The sequence below is a fragment of the Cyclopterus lumpus genome, chromosome 5, assembly GCF_009769545.1.
Source record: "Cyclopterus lumpus isolate fCycLum1 chromosome 5, fCycLum1.pri, whole genome shotgun sequence".
Classification (NCBI taxonomy): domain Eukaryota; kingdom Metazoa; phylum Chordata; class Actinopteri; order Perciformes; family Cyclopteridae; genus Cyclopterus; species Cyclopterus lumpus.
The window spans coordinates 22702760-22725873 of record NC_046970.1 but is presented as its reverse complement, the minus strand read 5'-3'; the positions used below and the strand labels follow the sequence as shown (position 1 = coordinate 22725873).

General features: G+C 47.6%; 1 protein-coding gene across 1 annotated transcript in view; it reads right to left on the bottom strand.

Moving 5' to 3' along the window:
* The window catches only part of ephb2b (eph receptor B2b), a 65463-nt gene that overhangs the window by 5370 nt on the left and 36979 nt on the right, over positions 1–23114 (bottom strand). The window contains exons 6-11 of the mRNA XM_034532373.1: positions 9240–9364; positions 7868–8030; positions 5737–5845; positions 4525–4592; positions 2806–2928; positions 2393–2640 (exon numbers count right to left, since the gene is read on the bottom strand). Coding sequence (XP_034388264.1) covers positions 2393–2640; positions 2806–2928; positions 4525–4592; positions 5737–5845; positions 7868–8030; positions 9240–9364 — 836 coding nt within the window. The remainder of the gene's footprint in view (positions 1–2392; positions 2641–2805; positions 2929–4524; positions 4593–5736; positions 5846–7867; positions 8031–9239; positions 9365–23114) is intronic.

Genomic DNA, 23114 nt, shown 5'->3' with positions numbered 1-23114 from the left:
CCGTGTAACGCGGCAATTAAGCAGAATGCATTATTCATCGAACCTTTCCTCGCTAATACATATCGCAAACCCGGAGTAATACGTGTGTGCTGTGTTTGCGCTTATTTTAATTGGAAGGATCCCTCCCAAAGTCTTGGAGGTCAAGTTAAGTGGGTGAAATTAGCAGGAGTTTGTAGCGCCGAGAGGCGAAAAAAAAGGGGCCACCAAAAACCCTTGAAAAGCCTTGAAAAGCCATGAAAAGCTTGTTATATGTCATAAGTCATACGACAATTGGGCTAATCATTACAAAACCTGAAGCCAGAAATAAATAAATGTGCGCAACACAAATAAGACTGTAAATAAAGAAATTGTATGTCCAATCAAGGACACCGTGGATCCACGTGCGTAAAAAAAGAAATATGTCGAGGTCGCTCATCAGGGGGCTGCAAATATTGTCTCCAAATATGTGCATGTATTGGATGTATTTTTTCTCCATCAAGCCGTTGCCACGTGAACCCCCTAATGCCACCAGATAGTGCATTTAGCGAAGGGGCTGCATCCATTGTGACGATGAAGCGAGTGTACGATTGGTCTCGATCCGTCTTCAGACGGTATTAAACCATCTGAAGGGACTTTGTGAAGCCGCTCTCTCTCTCTCTCTCTCTCTTTTTTTTTTTTTTTTGCCCCATTTTCTGATTTTTGGCAATAGAACTGCTTCCTTCTGTTCGAAAAAAAAAAAAAAAAAAAACCCGCAGCTCTATTTCTCTCGACTCCAGACAGCTAGTTCAGCGGTTGGATGGATTCTCTTTGTACCCAGCAGGGTTTTTTGTTCTGCAGCAGGCAGCATGGGGGAGACGATCCTTCAGCATTTTAAACAACCGGCCCCGACCGATCGCCTTCGGAGGAGACACGAACCGCGTTCTAGAGGCTTTGACACCGTCAGCGATTGTTGTCATAACCCCCCCCCCCCCCTGCGCGAGGTGCCACAGAGGTTCCCCCCGTTGTTTTGAATACAATGTGCTGTCGAATGTGTTTAGCAAACATCTACGTATATACAAACAACCTTCACCCGCCAGATCAAATCCACCCCCACCCCCCCCATAAAAAAAGAGCTGATGCTTTGTGTCTCTGAGGTCGGCCCGAGTGCTGACGGGAGCGAGCGTGTCTTCTTCCTGTCGGTGGTTTTGGATGCAGGCTTCAAGCAGAGGGCTTAAACCGACTATCACGGTGGATATTAGACTGGGAGGGAGTCGCTTTAAAGAGGTAGGGACTGTTTTCAGACGACGTAATGAGGCCGTTTGAGTCCTTAATGACAGTAATTCACGTGCGCGATTTAATGGTCCTTATTCAGTGCGTACATAATTTACCGTACGCTACATCTGCGGCCCAAAAATAAAACAACAACTTTCTATCGTACTACGCTGCATGAAGCGGCCGCCGGCTGCTCATATTTGTAGCGTGGCATTCTCAGTGCACTCACAGTGAAGCAGAGAGTTCCCGTTACATCATTTCAAGTTGGACTTAAATAGAGATCCTACATCCCCAACTTCCAGAAATCAGAGGCCCTTTTTTCAGGCATGAGAGCGTTCCAAAAAGTCACGTGAGAAAAAAGGGTTTTATGTCTCTAACGTCCCGTTGGCGGATGGTGAAAGGCCGCGTGACATCTCATCTTATAGCCAGATTCATTTTTAAACATCCGACATCTCAAGTATTTTAATTATTTATGCGGGTCGTAAACGAGGGGGGGGGGGGGGGGGGGGGGAGCATTGCCGCTTCTCCGTAATATAATGAAAATTATAAATCCTGTGACCCTCTGAGTTCTGCATGTTTCTTGTCTTTTTTTCCGATATGCGTCCACGTACGGAGGAGTGGACGAAATGTGCAGAGCAAAAACAAGGGAAACATCAAAGAGAATCACAAGTGCTGGACTCTAACTAGCAAACGAAGAAGAAAAATATGAAATATATAGAGAACAGCGTGAAAATAAATCAATACTCGGGGATAACGGACACTCTCTCTAAATGGACTCGAGAATACTTCTGAGGAACTCACGATTGACAAGAACTCTGAATAATAACGTTTCCTTGAAGTGGGATGCACGAGTGTATGAATCAAGTCAAATTACTGGACAAATATGTGTGTGTGTGTGTGTGTGTGTACACACAGAAGAGTGTGTCTGTGAGCGACGGGGATAGGAGTCCATGTTTGTCAGCTGTCCTCATGAAGTTAAGTGCTGCTCGGGCTGAATGATTCATCTTTTTGTAAATTTTTGAGCACTTTTAAAAGAGTTTTCAGATTCTATTGATGGAAACCAAATGAGTTTAGAGTTTCTGATTAGTCCTATCTTATTAGTAGACCACTGCAAATGAAGATTTTAAAGGAATTGCAATACGCTGTTTTTTTTGTTGCTCACTCTGAGGAAGGAGTCCAGGGACCCGTTCTCCATGAACTCGGTGATGATCATGACGGGGCTGCTCTTGGTGACCACGCCCTCCAGGTGGATGATGTTGGGATGGTCGAACTGGCCCATGATGCTGGCCTCGCTGAGGAAGTCACGCCTTTGCTTGTCAGTGTAGCCGGACTTCAGGGTTTTTATGGCCACAAACATCTCCCTTTTACCCGGGAGCTTCAGGTTTCCGCTGCACACCTCTCCGAACTCTCCTGAGGAAGAAAAAACACGGCGCCATTAAACCTGAAAGCGACACGAGTGAGTAACACGGAGCAGTTACTCGATTTGTATTTAGAAACCGACTAAGAGCTTTTTTCACAGCGTTGTATTCCGTCCACGTCTCAGTGAGATATATATATATATATATTTTTCATTACCTGCGCCGATGACCTGTTCAATCTTCACACAGGATATATCAATCTCCTTGGCGAACTCCCTCACAGCCTCGTTGGGGTCCTCATATGTGAACGGATCAATATAAATCTTCATTCCTGGAGTCACTTGGAAAAAAGGAAAGAGCCTCTGTAATATTTGATTCTTGTGGTCGCGCCTAACACTCGACAGTCCCGACGCATTAACGAACCCGTTCGCCTCGCGGTCGCACGGCGCCGTAACAATTATGTGACTCTTCTCGCTGTGACATTCGGATGGTGAAGGTTGAGGGATGGAGGGAGGTGGCGTGGTTACAAATGGCGGTTGTGACTAGTGCCTCGTGGCTACTGTGTGTAGCGATTGAGCCAGCAAGGACATGGCACCTGCAGTGTCCTGCAGCTGCGATAAGGCACATTAATATATATATAGATATATCATCTGCTGTGAGTCATAGTGCCATTAACACTCAGGCGAGAATCCTGGACCCTATATCAGCATCGCTCAGCTCCACTCCAAGAAATAAATTGGCTCTCCTAAGCCCCGATGCCAGGTAAATTGGCTTAAGGTGGCCTGTAAGTGTTCGGGGACTTAAGTGTCCTGAGTTTTAAATCCGATTATTCGGCTCTCACCTCCACATCAGGCCTGAGGCTATTTCGGTGGGTACTAAAAAACACGGCCGGTGCTGCTGCAGAGCTACAAGAGCACGCACGGCGTCTCAAAAACCTGGCACGCTAACGCTGAAGAAAACGTGCTGCAGAGATGAACAGATGGAGATGATCTGATCAGGCAACCCCCCCCCCCCCCCCCCCCCAACCCCCCCCTCATTACTAAAACCCTACAATCTCCATCCCAAGCCCATGCACTGTTCAACAGACCAGTGCGAGGACGGGATGTGCACCGGAATGTTAATAGCTAATAGCTAATAGCTAATAGCTGTGAAACTCCAGGACGTCTCACTGGCACACTGTCTCACTGAATCACAGCGTGATCGGATCATATTGGGAAAGCCGTTACTTTTTTTTTATAGAAGGGAATTAACATAAATAGGATGTAGCGGGGTGGTAATTACGCAATCAAATAAACAAACTAAAATAGGGGGGGTCATACACTTTGAGGTGGGATCCGCTGTTTTCTTTCTTCCAATCATGGAGGAGAAAGATGGATTTAGCTTTAATATCTTTAGGCGGAGCCGCGGTGAAATTACTTCCCTGCCCTTTCTCTCCCGGATTAATTTCCCGCATCGTTGTCATTGAAGCTCCGTCGCTACTGTAAATCATTGAGAAATCCCATTCATTCGCCGAGTCTTTTGAATCTTTTTTTTTAAATTTAACAATGGCAAATGACTCACGCGGCATTAGCATGCTAATGGCGTTAACGGGAGTGACGGCTGACCTATTTCGACCACAATGGATGGAGCTGACTATGAAATGTGATGATGCACAGAACACACACTCGAACATTGTTTTATTTTTTTTATGTGGTTGAATCCAGGCTCCGAGTGAGCAGTCAGACAACAGGCAGGATTACTCGCAAGTGGGGGGGGGGGGGGGGGGCGCTGGGCCGTAGCCAAGGACACCGGCGTGCAAGGTGGTAGCCATGGAGACAGGTGCGTGAGGCTGGCCGAGGGCTGACTGACGACCGTGTGAGATGGTAGTTATGGAGACAGGTGTGCATCGTGATGCTGAGGGGGGGGGGGGGGGAGGTGCCCGGGCGGGTTTACTCACTGTGGCCGCTGGTGTAGTGCTGCAGTTTGTCGGTGTACTCTGAATCAGCCCGGTCGAAGCCACGCCTCCTGGGGGGGAAAGACAAAGAACTCTAGCTCCGGTTCAAAAAAATAAAAAAATAAGAGAGAGAGAGCAGGGAGGGGCAGGCACGCGGATCAAACGGCCCCCAGGTCGACCTGCACTAAAGATACACTGACGAGGATCAAACCTGCCTTTTTCCTTTTTCCTTTCCCAACAGCTGGTTAAGCGACATGAATTTGTTTCCAAATGAATGTGACGTCTCACAAATTCATACCTAATTTTCCTTTAGACGGGATTATGTAGCTCATGTGATGCATCGAGGGACAGTTTGATAACGATACACGCGCCAAAATAATATAGTGTTCCACACAATTTGTTAAGCTAAGCTTGAACTGGCGAGCAGCCTGACGGGGGACACATTAAAATATCTTTTTTTAAACTTCTGCGATGGGGGGGGCTGTCGCAGTGCATTAGAACCTTTCTTTTTATTTATTTCCTTTCGACTGTCCGCCCTGGCTCTTAACGCTCTCGATCACACACACTCTTTTTCCTGTCGGCCCACAATGCAGTGCGCAGCCTGCCGTCATTGTGCGAAGAAACAAGTACACCGGGGGGAGTTTACGCGGCGCACAATCTCCTCTGTGAATCAGAACACGGGGAAAAGGAGCTGCGCTGCCTTTAATATGAGCGGCCTCGGTGGGATCTGAAAACTCTGACCTTGGCAGAGGTACAAACATTTGATACCCGCCGAGCAGGAGCACATAGAACTTTAATGTTAGCAATGTTGACGTTTATATATTATTCCTTCTGCTGAAAGACTGGTATTCATTAAGAATAAATATCTTCGAAAAAAAAACAGATGGTTTCGTCTCACATCGACAGTTTTAATAAGAGTCTGCTTTATTGGCCAAGTATGTGTACGCATACGAGGAATTCGACTCTCTCCTCCGCGCTCGGTGGACTTGCACGCAACTCCAGGCGGTTTTCGGAAAAAAACGGACTCGCGGCTACAAACCCTGAACGATCGTTTTTCGACGGTTAAATATGCACATTCGCGCCGGCGACATCTGACGATTGTCAACAAAGAATACAAAAAAGTGCAAGCCGAGCGGACCTCGTACGACACACAGCAACTTAAAAAAAAAGGAGCCACGTCCACTTTATTGGCTCAAAGGCTCCGGACTGACTCACCGGTTACAGACGATGATGATGACGACCACGGCGATGAGGAAGACCAGGCCGGCGGCTGCCGAGCCGATGATGAGCGGTAGCTTCTCCTGAATACTGGTGTTGTATTCCTCTATAGGAAGAAGAAAGAAAACACACACATTAGCAAAGTGACACACACACACACACACACACACACGCAGAGTCGCAAGCTGACACACATATGGGGAAGCATCTGAGCCTCCGCATATGGCGGGAGCAATGGGTGACAGACAGACATACGGCTGGATGAACCCGCTGATCATCTTGGCATCTCGACTGGGCAGCGTGGACCGTTTTTACCGAAAAAAAGCCCGCTCGGTGTGCTCCGACGCCGCGGAATACGGGAAACAAATCATCTGGCAGAAAAGCGTGTGAAGTGAGCGGGGAGAGAGAGAGAGAGAGAGAGAGAGAGAGAGAGAGAGAGAGAGAGCGTGTTTGGGCGAGACCCAGAGCGGTCGGGCAGCCAAAAGCCAGCTACTGAAGGGGGGCACACGGAGGCCCGGAGCCAGGCCGGAGCCGGGGCCAGAGGCCGGGGCCAGAGGCCGGGGCCAGAGGCCGGGGCCAGAGGCCGGGGCCAGAGGCCGGGGCCAGGCCCTCCTCTGAGGGGCTTCTGGGTGGTGTACATGAGCATGGTATGAACATTAGGTGTTATACTCATTAATGTAGTTGTTAGTCATCCTTTGAAGACGTATTGTGTACATAATTATGTTTATTTATTATTGGTTTACACACCAGAATCCACTTGAGACGCCCACAGAATGAGTTTTTTCGTATTTTGACAAATGCATAAATATTATTATTTATTTTTTTACTAACAACATTCTAACTACATTGTGGTGCATTAACAACATTCATGAAATATTGACGAAGTAATTTTGAAAGCCAATTAGAGGGCGTTAAAGTAAAGTGTCTTTAACCAGAGTGTGTGTGTGTGTGTGGGGGGGGGGGGGAGATCTGCTGAATACTGTTGATTTATTACACGCCTGTCCATCCGTATTGTTTATAACCCTGAAATACAGCAGGCCTGAAGTACCACTAGCTAAGTACTATCAGTAGAATTAATGGAATTTATGAGTCTTGAGTTACTGTAAAAAAATGTGTTAAAAAACATAAATCCAGTTGATAATCAGATTTTTTTTAAATTATAGTGCAAAGACTGTCGTTTAAAGCCAGTAATAAGACTATGTTGCAACTCGCAGGTGAGTTTATTAGGGTCGCCAAATAAATTATTGCCATCGTTTATTTAACATTAATATCCGCAGTCCGCCTTTAAGGCAAATTAATGCCTGCTTGTAATTGAATCTATTATAAAAAGGCGTACTTTCCGTTTGGTTTACTGATGAGAGGAATTTAACATTTGTATATTTTTTTTCAATAAATGCATAAAACAAAGTTCATCAAACGTCATCTAGAACCATGCTGATAGATATGAGGGGATGCAGACGTGGCTGCTTTTTTTCCTTCTTCCTCCACGTCTACACAAAAGGTGCATTGTTGACTTGAGACGATGGTAATCAGTGTCTTCTTTCAGCAGGAAGCAACTTTTTGGCTGCATGTGGGGAAGATAAAATCCAGATGAAAAAAATCCCTTTGGACCGGTCTTTCCTTTTTTGTCGTTACTCAATATTTACAGCTGCGAGTCGGTTTTGATACGTTTTCAGTGTTTATCTGTGCGTGCGGCAGCATCAGCGATGTTGGTATGAATGTTCGGGCTAATGACGGCGCTGCAGGCTGAAGGAAATGAGATGTTCAGAGGGGGAGGGGGGGGAGGCCGTGGCTCTAATATGAACCTACATGATGCTTCCTGAACTTCTTCTTCTACCAGTAGATAAGACTCCGCCCCTCGACCTCGACTTCCAAGGCAAATAGCAACAACAACAAAAAAGCTATCTTTGGCAAAGGAAAAACACGATATGCACACAACGAAGGGAATAAATACACTTTGGAGTGCTTTTTAACCGTTTACTCCACTACAAGATTCCCTTTCACTCCCGCAGCTGTCCACGCCACGCCACGTGGTGCGTCCAACAGGGTGGGGCGGGGGGGAGAGGGGGGGGGGACGAGAGGCGTTAACGGCCCTGCGTGCTTCGTGGAACGTTAGCGGCGTTCTCACCCTCCGTCATGGTCTGGAAGTACAGTTTGCCACTGTAGCGTCCAAAGCCGGCCACGGTGCGGGCTCGGACCTGGAACACGTAGATGCTTCCCGGCTTGAGGCCGCGGATGACCACCGTGTTGGTCTGGCTCCTGACGGCGGTGGCGTTGTATTCCGATTGGTCCTAGGAAAAAAAAAGGGGGGGGGGAAAAGGAAGAAAAGAAGCGATTTGTTGAATTTGCGCACATTAGTAATTACAGTCCGATTGCAAAAGGCTAACAATTATGAAATGCCACGAGAATTAAATTACATGGTATGTTTGAGATCTGGGACTCGGAGGAAGAGCGAATGATACAACAGTATCCCGAAAACGCAGCACTTCATTTGAGTGTTTTGTCATTTTACATGTAATTCTATCGTTCATTACAGCCATTCATAGGCAAATAATACTTTAAATGTACCAACAGAAATGGTACAGAGAAAAAAAGCGCCGATGCTCATCTTTTAAACACAGACAGTCGCCGCGATAGAAGAAATCTGAATGAATTGCCACCAAACACACACACACACACACACACACACACACACACACACACACGCACACACAAAAAGCTGAGAGGGCTGACTGAGAGAGGCAGATGCCGTTTAAAGAAGGTAGATTCGGTGGCAGTTTCAGGTCAGGCCGGCAGTTTTCTGAGCCGCGCCTTCTGAGGATCAGAAGCTACGTCTCACTCCTGACAGGCCTGAGAGCGGCGGCCGGATGAGAGTGAGACTCTTTTTTTTTTCTTTTTTTTTTAGCTGCTCCCTTCAACCCCTGCTTGCTGCTCCGCGAAGCACTTCAGGGGCCGGGACAATTGTTCTTGACAGCTCTTTCTCCAGCAGTGTCAGAAAAAGGGTTCTGAATTAAAGACTTTGAAAAGTGGAACGGCAGACAAACGCTGTGTACGCACGATTGTGTTTCACCCCCCCCCCCCCCCCCCCCCCCCCCCCCTTCCCGGTGATCGCTGTGCATCGAGCCGACGCGTACACTTGCGAGTCGTTCTTGTGAGAAAGTATGCTGATTCGGTGCGATCTTGCCCTTTTTTTTTTCTTCTTCTCGATACTATTTTTACAGCAGCCGGCCGCACCATTGTTTCAACCGCAAGTCTCTGCGCATCAATCCCCTGTGGCCCCGACTGCAGGGCCCGAGAGCGGTTTCCCTTTTCCAGTGACTGACCGTGATTATAATTGAAAGAGACGAGCAGAAGTTCTGAGCAATGTTCAGAAGCTCTGACTGCCGTGCCTCTTGGTATGAGTGTGAGTGTGAGTGTGAGAGGGGGGGGGGGATAACTCTCAATTCAAACGTGTTTTTGTTGTATTATTATGAAATCAGCGAGGAGAAATGTGTCGATACCTTTTCGTAATACTGCAGCTCATAGTCCAGGATGACTCCGTTGGGCTGGTCCGGCTGGGACCAGGAGAGCGTGATGCTGTCCACCGTGCGACTGACCTGGTGCATGATGGACACCGTGGACGGCGCTGCAAGGGGGGTGGGGGGGTAGAGAGACAAAGAGAGTTTGTTAAGGACGAGGCGGATCGATGGCGCGCGGAGAGTTTTATAGCATCTTTAATCTCGGAGACAAACAGCGGGGGTTCTGCAAAGGTGTTCCACGCAGTGCCATAAAGTCTACGAGATATACTGCAGCCCTCAGTCTGCGCTGCAAGGCTGGCAAGTTGCAACGCCGGCTCAACCGCAGCAGCCGCCTCCCGGGACTCCCCCCCCCGTGTCAACTGTGATTTTCATGTGATTAATTCGCTCTTGTCAAACCGCTGATAACAGACCACGTTCTCCAAATAAATCAGTTTGAAATCACCAGACCACCGTGCGTTACACGCAAAAAGGAGGAAGCCCATTCTGTGGGCCGCATTAGACTAAACAAAACAAAACACAAAAAAGCACAAATCACGAGTCGCAGAATGCAGCACATCATTTTTTTTTCTTCGTGCAGTTGTTTTTTCGCCTTCCGCTCTGACTGACTGAGTTGTTTATGCATGTAGATGACAGCTTAAAGGACCAGAGCAGAAGGTTTTTCTATGCTCCAAAACCACACGCTTAAAAAAAAACACTGCCAGGATCTTTTTCATTTTTTTTTTTCTATTTAAATTTTTTTTTTTTTTTTACAGTATTTTCTTTCCAGGCACATGCTGGTTTCCTTTGCCTTTCAGAAGATATAAAAATCAACGTGTTGAACTTTGAACCGGCTCTATTTGGATGGGCCAACACAACAACGTTATTGTGTTCCCCAGGTGGCATTGACTCAATGCAGTGACCCGACATTTTAAACTGAATTTACAGTCAATATTTGTTTTCCACGGCTGTTTTGCTTGCCGATGATTACCATTTGAAGTTTACGGCGTCCCAAACTACACCACCTAAACTACACCATCTAAACTACACCACCTAAACTACACCACCCAAATTACACCACCCAAGCTACACCACCCACACTACACCATTTAAACTACACCACCTAAACTAGACCATCTAAACTACACCACCCAAACTACACCATCTAAACTACACCACCTAAACTACACCACCCAAATTACACCACCCAAGCTACACCACCCACACTACACCATCTAAACTACACCACCTAAACTAGACCATCTAAACTACACCATCCAAACTACACCATCTAAACTACACCACCTACACTACACCATCTAAACTACACCATCCAAACTACACCATCTAAACTACACCACCTACACTACACCATCTAAACTACACCATCCAAACTACACCACCCAAACTACACCACCTACACTACACCATACACACTACACCATCTAAACTACACCATCCACACTACACCACCCAAACACTACACCACCCAAACTACACCACCTGCACTACACCATACACACTAAACCACCTAAACTACACCACCCAAAAACTACACCACCCAAACTACACCATCTAAACTACATCACCAACAACTACACCACCCAAACTATACCACCCAAACTATACCACCCAAACTACACCATCCAAACTACACCATCTAAACCACACCATCCCAACTACACCATCTAAACTACATCATCTAAACTACACCACCTAAACTACACCACCCAAAAACTACACCACCCAAACTACACCATCTAAACTACATCACCAACAACTACACCACCCAAACTATACCACCCAAACTACACCATCCAAACTACACCATCTAAACCACACCATCCCAACTACACCATCTAAACTACATCATCTAAACTACACCATCTAAACTACACCACCCAAACTACACCATCTAAACTACACCACCCAAACACTACACCACCCAAACTACACCATTTAAACTACACCATCCACACTACACCACCAACAACTACACCACCCAAACTACACCATTTAAACTACACAATCCACACTACACCACCCAAAAACTACACCACCCAAACTACACCATCTAAACTACATCACCAACAACTACACCACCCAAACTACACCATCTAAACCACACCATCCCAACTACACCACCCAAACTACATCATCTAAACTACACCATCCGCATATGCAGTGCTACTCAATGATGATGCAATTTCACAGAAAAACAAGTTGGAACAATATCTCTAGAAAACAAATAGAAAACTGTTGTCTGTCTACATTTATTTTGTGAGATTAGCACTATTATATTTATATATATATTTTATATATATCCACATATATATATGTGGATATATATATTTTATATATATATATTAAATATATATATATATATGGTATGATGGAGTCATGGTGGACATGGAGGTCTTACCATATAACACCACGTCCGTCTTGTAAACATCATAAATAAAAAAAAGTAGCTTTTCTTTTAGTATTGGTTACTTTACATTAGTAATACAAGTGACAACGTCTGAAAAACAATATCAACCCTTTCTTTTTTCTTTTCGCATCAAAACAAATCCCGTTGCTTGAGTTTATTCACATATATTCAAGTGAGCACGATTGCTCCGACTCGTTACGTCATGGGTGGCCCACTACAGTCTTGCGTAGCCCCGGGACTTAAAAGCGTGGTACACTCTCCTCAGTACGACCGTGAGGTCAGGGGAGCGTGATCACCTCACGTCCTCCAACAGCCATTAAGATTAGTTCAGGGTGCCGTGGGTCAGTGTAAAGCTAAGAGAAGCTGGAGATAAAAAAGCTCCGTCTGTGGGGAGCCTGGCAAGGGCCTGCAGGCCTCTAGGTCTGAGCCGCTCTGTGTGTGTGTGTGTGTGTGTGTGTGTGTGTGTGTGTGTGGAAGGGTAGAGAAGGATTTATGAACACCCAGCCCCACACTCATCCCCTACAGGCTGCACACACACATGCAGCACAGTGGCTCCCCTGAGTCCCGGCAATAAAGACCGAAAAGTCTCTCCACCGGCACGCGTTCTCCACGAAAAAATAAATAAATAAATCCACTCTCTGGGAAATTACAACCTGCCACGCCTCTATAATGAAAGATTCTGAGGCCCGCATTTTTAAAATCCCCTCTCTGTAATACGGAAGTGAGACGCTCTTGCAGCTATCTGTCCTGAAGCAGGGGGTGAAGTGACCACTTAGCCAGAGCCTCGTTCTCATCAGCTAATCACCCCCCCCCCCCCCCCGCCTTGCAGGCCCAAACAGAAGCGTCCACCTTCGGGCAACAAATCACGACGTCTCATAATAACCCTGCGACGCTCAAGAGAGAGAGAGATACTGAGCGTGTCCTCGTGTGCCTGCAGATGATAAATAGACGATCCATATTTCATCTGGCGCGGAGCACTTTACGCCACGATGGCCTGCGACTCTTCGGGGGGGAGGGGGGGGGGGGGGCATACGTCACAACGCTTTCCCTGGAGCCGGAGGTACAGTAATGGATACAGTACCCAGTCGGGAACTACCGGAATCTCCTCCGTCTCGCTGTACACACCAGTTTGTTTGCAGTCGCAAGGCGACACACGGCTCCTCTAAGAGGAGCTCACGAGTATCCCATTACGGATGTACACATATTCAAGACCGCCACATGGCCCTTTTTTTTTTCTTTCCTGCACAGCGTTTTCCATTAAACAACACGGGCGCAGCCATGCCTAGTAAACCGATACGGAGCCGGGGGGGTGGGGGGGGGGAAACAAAAGGCAGCTCATGTATTCATGTACAGAGGATGGACGCATGCCAACATGAAAAAGCTGTTGCAGGAGAACACTGTGGGTTTTTTTTTTTTACTTCTTCTTCTGCTCGGAGAACAACTTCTAGACGGCGGGGTGGCGGTCGCCACGTCTGAGCACCAAGGGGGGGGGGTGAGGAGGGAGGGGGGGGAAGATAAAAAAAAGGAAGATATGTTTTTGGGGGTAAAAATGCTGAAAAATATTCAGCTTGGAGAAGAAAAATCTCAATCCAGCTGCGTTGAGTATATTTCAAGTCAATTCGGGTTTACATGCGTTTTAGGATAAACTGACATTCCACCAATTGGCCCGAGGAATGCAGCGGCAGCAACGATCCACATATGCAAACCATTTTTGTACATTTATTTTATGTAATCTACAACTCTCCATTGTATTCCATAAACTCAAAGTGGAGCTAGAACCCCCCCCCCCAACTTAATCTATAATTTACAGGCTTGAGTAAATCCTTGGTTTTCATCATTGCATCATTCATTCCCCGAGTTATGCCGCTAAATGCGTGTTCTAGTTGTTTCAAGACATTTTCTTTGTTGTTACAATAATTATTTCTCAAACCGAGTGGATTGGAACCCCCATTAGAGACAATTAGAAATTAAAAACACGAGAAAAGTTTCCCAGTCGTTTACATGATAGATGTTAACTCATCATTAACCGCGTCGAGTCGGGTGAATTTTCTTCAAAGTGGGTGAGCTCCACTTTCACCGGGGGATGAATGCTCCATTCATGTCCTTAAAACCAATGGAGCGGTTATGACGACAAAGACGGGGGATTGTAAGTTTACATAATTAAATTAGAAGGCTGAATCGGAAAGATGAATGCCCCCCCCACCCCCCGATGAACGACGTCTGTAACTGGAGTTCCCCGTGCGCCACCAGGAGAGAGAAACCAGACGAGAGAGAGCCGCAGACATCATCTCTCATGTCAAAGCTGGAGATGCATCGCTGATGATTATTAATGTTATATACAAGGTGTTTCATTTTCCCCCGTTAACGTGGGATCGCGTGTTCAACATCAGTTTAACTACGAAACGATTGCAGGTTTTTAATTTCTTTTTCTCCAATAAATCAAAGTCTGCAAACAATAAAGACTTTTTAATATGCTTGGGGCTGTCCATCTGAAACTTTCAAGGTATCGCGTAGGCCTGATTGTGAGAGGATGGGAGGCCCCAGCTGTTGTCAGAGCATCAGGTTTCAGACCCCACATCATTACCCCGGGCCCTGCGATCCGATACGAAAGGCGGCTCCGGAGTGTATTCCAGCATGTCGCTCTGGCCTCGGCCCAACAACACACAACACAAAGGGCTCCGTTTGTGCTCGACATCTCTAATACTGTGTCTCAGCGCTTGTGTTTGAACACCTAGTGACTTCCCTAATCAATTAAAGATGGCAGTTTACGGGGATATTTCCGCTCATTTAAATCCAAGCCGATTTAATGGGCCGCGCTTCTGCTTAACAGGAGCGAAGGCTTTCATCCGTCCCATTAATTGATGCCTCTTATCTTTTATTACGCTGCACTCTTTTGGTGGGCTTTGTTTTTTTCTCTTCCTCTTTTTTTCCGACCGCGTCCTTGTTTGGCTGCAGCTCTCCTGTTAAGCCTCATTACTACGTACTGCTATGAGCATGATGGGCACGTTCATTAAGCGGGGCTGCTGAAGTGAGACCAGTGGTGGCCGGATGGCAGCAGAAGAGGGGGGGGGGAGGGGGGGGGGGGAGCTCAGTCATGGGAGCCCGTGTTCAAACCGCCCTCTTTTGGACAGGTCTCATCCAGGAATGGAGGGGGCGGGGGGGTTCAGGTGCTCCAGGACACCAGCAGGAACCTGTTCCATCGCGCCACGAGGAGCAGGGGTGGGGAAATTACGGCAAATCCAAAATAGGGCCTTTTTAATTCTCTGCAGGTGGGCCGCAAGAGACAACGCCACCCCACAATTTGACACCTTTTGCTCTGTTTCAGTCTTTACAAGTTAAAAATAACCTCCAACATCTGCTGTCGCATGAATTCGCTGAGAAAGTATACGCTTCTGGCCTTTTCATCTGTCTCTTTCTAACATCCTAATGTGTCTACAACCATGTGGTTCTGATGATTAGACGTTCTGCTGCAGAGAGCAACGCTATCATTTTGAGGGGGGAAGATGGGGAGGGGGGAGGTAGCGAGAACAGGTCCGGGCTCGTAAATCCCCTTTTTTTTCCCTTTTTCATTGTAAAAATGGTTTCTCCCCCCCCCCTCCCTCCCCTGCAGCGCAGTCTCTCCCAAAGGGCCCAGAACCAGCTGGTTCTCCACCGGGCCGCCCCCCCAAAACGAGGCTGCCGCTGCTCTCCGCTCTCCACCGACTGCCGACCGTTTATGAGCGAGCGCATCGGGCCGTCTTAAAAGGGAGAGTTGCGTGTTTCCCCAGCTGCAAGGGATTGTGTGTGTGTGTGTGTGTGGGTGTGTTTTTTTTACATCTATAAAGATTTTTTTCCAGTGCAGTAAAGCTACAAAACTGAGATTTCAGTTTATCAAAGTTTTAAACCATCTGCACTAGAAAAGATTTGTAAGGGGGCTCATAATACACTCGTATACACATCATAAACTAATTATAAAATAGGCACTTCGGGTGGCTTGAAGAGTTTTCGGGGCTTAAATCTAATCCAACCGAGATCGGTATTCATGGATACGACGAACGCTGCAGAGAGACTTATATATTGTTCCTGAGAGGTTCTGTTGCTGGACGGCGCTGAATACAATCCTCCGTATTTGAGCCACTTTGAGCTTTTTCAATTCCCTTTTAATAATTGAATAGTACACGTAGTCCCTTCACTGCAGTTAAAACACGTGTTTCTTCTGTGGTTTGAGTGAACCTGCTCAGCTGGATGCAAAGCATACGTCCATCCTTTTTTTCCCATTTTTTTAATGCAATACAAAGTTCGCAAATTCTCAAAAGCCCTCTTGTGAAAGATAGATGGTAACAGTAAGATTTTACAAAGGCACGCAGATCTGCGGTGGTCTTTTAGTGTCTCGGGGGGAACAGACAGAATGTGGAATGAGGACCCTGACTCACAGCTCTGGGGGAACCGGATTCTGTTTTAACATTTGCGAGCTGTTTTCCTCTAACTTCCTGCAACTTGGGCTACAACTTCCTCTTTCTCTGATTTGGTCGGTGGCACGCAAAAGAAGTTTCGACTTTGTTGGTCGAGGAAGTAGGACGCTGACAAGAGGGGATCAGAGCTGAAAAGCTGTTTATTGCCTAGTGGAGTTTTCTGGATTCAATACATCTGTACGAGTGCATCTCAAATCTTGTAATCGGATCGGTTGCCGTCGGTCGCTCCAAAACACGCTCCAGTAGTCCTGGCAACGGGGACGCTGGCGAAACTTAACGCCGCTCCGTCTAGGACTGTTTTTATTTGTTTTTTTTCTACCTTTTTTACAATTTAACATTCATTTAAATTATTTTTAATTTTATTCAACAGTGTAGCCATTCTTCTGACTTAATTATTCTGCAAATCTTGGATTCTTTTTTATTTTGTATTCCTGCTCTCCACCACTGCGATCTGGTCAACTGGCGTCGGCTGGCTAGCCGACAGTCTCTTGCTGGCTAGCCAACGGTCTCTTGCTGGCTGGCCGACGGTCTCTAGCTGGCTAGCCGACGGTCTCTAGCTGGCTAGCCGACGGTCTCTTGCTGGCTAGCCGACGGTCTCTTGCTGGCTAGCCGATGGTCTCTAGCTGGCTAGCCGACGGTCTCTAGCTGGCTAACCGACGGTCTCTAGCTGGCTAGCCGACGGTCTCTAGCTGGCTGACGGTCTCTTGCTGGCTGGCCGACGGTCTCTAGCTGGCTGGCCGACGGTCTCTTGCTGGCTAGCCGACGGTCTCTTGCTGGCTGGCCAACGGTCTCTTGCTGGCTAGCCGACGGTCTCTTGCTGGCTGGCCAACGGTCTCTTGCTGGACGGCGGCTGCGGGCGAGCCGGCCGACTCCCTGCTCCATGCTGTTGCTCTGAGCCTGGTCGCCTCTCAGCGGTCCCGGTGCTCCGGTGGTCCGGTCCGTGGTTGGCGATTGCATCCTCCCCGGCTGGCGTGGTTCTGCAGTGTTCCACCTCGCAGCTCCTCGGGCTCAACGGCTTCTCTGCTCCTCCGTTCGTCTCGGCCATCGGGGCGCTTGGACTCCTTCGTCGGCCCCGTTGCATCCACAGAGCCTCCCGCGGAGGGTTTGTTTGCTCCTGGCCTGATCGCTCCACGCTTTCCATCCCCTCCCTCTGGTCGGCCAAGCGCATCGCTGCAGCTCGTCATCAGAACAGTCCCCAAGAGCGAGATGGTGGCACGAAATTAGGAACTGTTACAGCTCCCCCAGCACCCTCTACTCTTCCTGCTGACTCCACTCCCCAAAACCGGACTGGTACACTCCAAGATGTCGTCCTTTTATGCAGTTCTTTGGTTCCCCTATTTTAGTTTGTCTGTTCTGCTTTATTTTGTATTTGTAATTTTCTATTCCTCTATTGTGTTCATTGCCTATATGGCATTGTCTCCTTTGCCTCATGTATTTTCTGAAATGTTTACTTGTATTGATGTTATGTTTTTACCTTGCTTCTATGTAGAGCACTTTGTAAACCCTGTTTTTAAAGGTGCTATATAAATAAATGTATTATTATTATTATTATTATTATTACGCAGTCCGAGTATAATATTTAGTCATGTCATATCGAGGACTCCCACCCATCTCCAACTGTTGCTGCCGAGCATCGAGACGTGAACGTTGCATCGAGCACATCTGCTCCAGTTCAATTTTAATGCACGGAGATGACTTCTGGCTTAATGTCGAAGTCATGCTTATCTACACACACGCACGCACACACACACGCGCACACACACACACACACACACACACACACACACACACACACACACACACACAGGCAGCAACGACTGGCACACAATGGCAAGGATTATAAAAGATCATCTGCGCTTATAAAGTTCCTGACCCCAATTTACACGTGAAACCTTCGAGGGGGAGGAGGATGGCGGATGCAGATGGCATGATCGACGTGATCGACGTGAGGGAATCGAGGCTACATTAAAAAATGAGAGGCATTAGTGACATTCGAAAAGGGAGCCCGGGGGGGGAGGGGGGGGGGGGGGGGGGGGGGGGGAGAGAGGACAGCAGCTTGTCGTGTTCAATCCAGAAACTCCAGACAACGCCGTCCCTGTTTTAAAAAGGAATACTTGATCCGAGTGTCACCGCGGGAACTTGAACTTCAAGGGTGTGTTTGGCAAAGAGAACGGGAGCGAAAGAAAAAACGAGAGCGAAAGAAAAAACGAGAGCGTGGCGAGGGCCCAAAAAGAGACGGGGGGGGGAGGAGCGCCGTCGTGTTCATCGCATGGCCACGAAGTTCGGATGCAAATCTATAAATGTAACACCGCAGCGATGGTATGGGGTCGAGACCCCTTTCTTTCTTTTTTTAAATGTATTTTTTAATCTTCAGAGTAAATGAACGACGTCATTAAAGCACAATTAATTCAGCACATTTCTACCCACGGCTAATGGCCCCTCCCCTCCCCTGCAGATCACATCCTGAAGGAAGAGATCCATACGGCAAAAAAAAAAGAAGAATAACCGCATGGCGACTGAATGGTTTATGAACACGATCAATTACTTAACTCCTTTTGACCATCAGTGTGCTAATTCGCTCACGGGGGACTCATAATTAAATTCATATTGCATGCATAGGTTATTTAAAGTCATCTGACACTGTCAGACCCCGCAGGCTGCTCAGCGCGCACGTTATCTCTCTCGTCCCGGTGTGCCTTTTTTTTTTTTTTTTTTTTTGTAAACAGGTTCGTCTCAAGGCTCTGACAGCGCCCGTGCTCCAGGTGCATGCTGGGGGCCTCCTTGTCTGTCTGCCCCGGCTGACCTACACGCGGGCACCCGCCATATGCCGTCCCCCCTCAACGCCTTCTGTCACCTGGCGGGCGGCGCGTCACGCGGTCGATTCCCCCCCCCCCGTCTGTCTGAGACTCTCTGTGTCTCAACCCTCTTCGTCGCCTCGGAGCTGCATTTTAACCGAGTTTGTTAACGTCGCTCTATTTTAAAAAGTGTTAATGTATCCACTCGCTGTAACGGTAAAATTCATCTTTTGCCACGATTATCTCGTTCCTTGCCAATGACTCCGTGTAATGAGAGAATGTACTTGTATTAAATGGATCTCTTTCGTACTTAAAACCGTACACTTACATCTCTTACATTTTTAATAAAGCACATTGCTTTCGTGCAAGTTACGTTACATAGAAATAGATAAAAATGGCAGATAACCAAGCATTCATTCGGCGGGGCGTCAGGTACTTCTGAGTTGTATTCAAACGAGTCACTTTTGGCTCCAGCGTGGGGGGGGGGGGTGGGGGGGACGACATGCTTTTTGGCCCCTGCGTTTACTGCCATGAATGTGGCCCACTGCCCCGCACACACTGGCGACGCTGGCCTAAAGTCAACAGCGGAGCAGACGCATTTTTGGCCCCGGCTGGCGGATTGACACGTTCTGGCAGTCCCACCTGGCTCTTCGCACGGCACGGGCCTTTTCACACCGCGGGGTCCAGTGGAGCAGGCGGAGCCCCCCCCCCCCTCCCCGGAGGGGCCCGGTTGCTCTGGTCCCCGGGGGCAATTTGGACCAGTGATTAAGTCGTAAATGTCTCGACCGCATGAAGAGAGGCTGCGTCCGACTACGGCGCCCTCTCTCTGAGTAATACGCCTCACTTCCACAATCAGCCGGTTCACCTGATAAGAAACCAATTGCCCCCCCCCCCCCTCGGTGGCGTCGGCGGCAGACGGCGTGACTCACCTTGAGTTAATGAAACGCCTAAACAAATACGTCCTCTGGAATCTAATACGCCAAAAACCCACTATAGAGGGCAATATGGAATATGGAGATCCTATTCATCCATTGTGCAATTCTGAATAATCTCACAGAACACCGATGGTTTGAATTGAGGTTATCTCACCTCTGCGCACCCGAATTGATGAAACCAGCAGCTCCAGAGTGAGCTGGCTGTCCCCTTTATGAGTTGGTTATTATTGTGTCTATTTGATTTAAACATTAATTATTTTGTAATCCAGAAAATATTCTTAAATAGACTCTTTTGCCTTCATATACACATGAATGACATACAGCGATTTGCACATAGCTTGTTTTTACTCAGTGTTTCACACCCGATTTAATTAAAAAGTTTAAAAAATATATATATATATATATAAAGATTAGCTCCTTAGCAAATATCTGCAAACCGACAATTTTAAAATCGCATTACCCCAATATTTCGAGACTGATAGCATTATTATTATTATTATTATTATTATTATTATTATTATTATTATTCGTGGCCGGGAATTCTTTTGGCCGTCCGATATCGTGACGTGATCGTTTTCCCAGGTTTATGAATGACCAGTTTTCATTGGCTATTATTGTGCAATTTAGTAAATCAACTTAGTCGTCACCGAGACCTCGAGGAGGACTTCTTCCGCGTGTGTTTGTGGCCTCTCCATCCAGCCGTGTGTGCGTCTCCCACAGTGTGTAGACAAGATGGCCGTTAACGAGAGTCTATTAGGGCAAAATCACATCCTGCCGCTCGTCTGTCAGCGGCCGTTTGATTAAGCCTCTGGGTGGGAACCTGGTTTTCCCTTCTTACATTCATAATGGATGTACTGTAGGCCAACTGAGGCCGGGGGAGGACGTTGGGTTGGAATGGTAAAGTGGTTTAGAAAGGGCAAATGCGTGCTCTCAGATGATGTCGGTACTTCAGGTTCTTCTTCGAGCACAGGGGGGGGGGGGGGGGTTGACTCCACGCTGTGTCGGTGAACAGACTCCAACATGTGACCTTACTCCTACGAGACGAGAGCCTCGCTAGACAGGAAGTCACCTTGCCGGGTACTTTCAAAGTAAGTAATGTCTGTAAATTCCCGTCGTCGTGATGTTGTTTTAATACTTTAAATGGGATCACTCCTAAAATGATCACCATGACGCCCCCGAGCTCAAGAACACTTCTTTTAATGTATGTAAATGCCCCGCCCCCCGTGTTTGTGACACCGGTCTTAGTTAAATCATTGTATGACGTACACACACACACATAAACACACACACACACACACACTATGATTTTCCCCCTCAGTCCTTGACAGAAAGCACCAGATTTGCTCATTAAATGTCACGCAAAGAGAAACATTTTATAGACAGCTCAAAGCCAAAAGGCTTACTTGTGACTCATTATTACAACAACAAAAAAAGAAGAAAAGCTTGGAGCGGCATTTCAAGGCTTCTGCATATATTCCAACACAATGCAGTTTTTTTTGGGGGGGGGGAATTAGTCATATGCTTATAAAACCTGCCCGGGCGCCCATTCAGCACGCCATCAAGCCTTTGTGTGGCATTACAGTGTGTAATCAAGCGCCGCACTTTTACCGGGGGGGGCAATCACGTCCTTTTTTTTTTTTTTTTATTATCGCGGAGGAACTGTCGCCAACCACCTACGGAGTGGGAGGATAAGCCCTGCGGGGAATAGAGGGTGGTGGGTGCTTGATTGGGTACGGTGGCGAGTGAGAAGTCCCGCCCCCTCCGCCCCCCACACACACCTCATTCACACCAACAAGTCATAGCTGAGGACGGACGTCCACACAAGATGTGGAGACTTACTTTTAATGTAGTTATTTATTCGTTGCTTTTCATGGAACGCTTCAGGCTCTGGCCGAAGCCTACCGAGAGATTAACACGTACAATATTTCAAATACTTGATTTTTTGTTTTTGTTTTATTTTATTCATCGAACTCACCTCTCGGTGTAAAGAGTGCAGGCCCAGAACTGCCTGAGGTAATTAGGGGTGACATGATGTTTATGTAACCTCCAAGCCTCACGAACCAAATGCAATTATGGGCTCCTGGTCCCCGTGACACCCCCCCCCCCCCCGAGGTTGTAGCGCGGGGCCCCCCTGCAGCCCTGTGTCCCAGGGGTGAGCCTGGTTTTCGAAGGGGTCACGGTGAGGGGGGGGGGAGAGGTGGGAGGGCGGAGTGGGCGCAGGCCAGAGTTGAGTTCTTTTTCACAGCTCCCTCTGACGGGAGTCCTCGCGGCCTAATCCAAAGTGACGGGCACTTCGGTGGAGAGGGCGCAGAGCCCCCCAATTTCCGCCAGGACTCCACGGCAAGGGGGGGGGGGCGGGGGGAAGCTGGAGAAGCCAAAGGGGTTGGGGGTGGCAGACTTATTGTGGCCCAGCGAGAAAGAGCGGGGCAGGGACCTCATTACAACGCTTAACTGCACTCACAGGCCCTCATTAACCCACCACACCAGTGACTCAAATCAAAACAGACAATAAAAAAAAAATGTAAAAAAGGGTTGCCCGTTGGAATAAAGGACCCCATTCTAGCGGCGACGTGGAGTTCCAGCATTGTGAATTAGTGCTTTATGGCGCTTTTACACACACACACACACACACGCGCGCGTGCAGATTTCCGTAAACATTGAAGACTGCAACAAAGGGTCATTTTAAGTGTGGAAACCTCCTCTTAAATGTTGTCATCCCACTTGTATACCCCCTTTTTTTTTTGCATGTGACTGCTCTGTATAGAGGCCTCTGGACATCTGGGAACTCCGGAGGAAAAGTAATGAGAGAGCGAGAGCGCAGTTAAACAAAACCCAATATGTCCGTCGCAATAAAACCACAGTAACAGTTCCTTTAGGTAGCTCAGCCCTCAGCGGAGGGGAATGGATGATGTGAGATGACAGGCACTTACGTACGTTGCTAATGGGATGCAAAGCCAGTGCAAAGATAAAGCCCAGCCCCCCCCCCCCCCCCCCCCCCACCCCACCCGCTCATCAGCGCTTGGGGAAGAAAAGCTTGGCACGCCAAATGATGCGTTTCAGACAATTAAAGAGCAAACCAATGCCGCTGCCTCTGTGAAATAATTAGAGATGCGGTGCCCGACTTTCCACCGCAGTGGAAGGAATGCAAAAAGCTCCGGAAGAATTATCGAAGGAGATTTTGAGAGTTGCATTTTTCTTGAAAGATCCGGGCAGATTAAAAAAAAAAAAAAAAGTCACCTGCTTTTCATTAGGCCTCGGAAAACAAACCG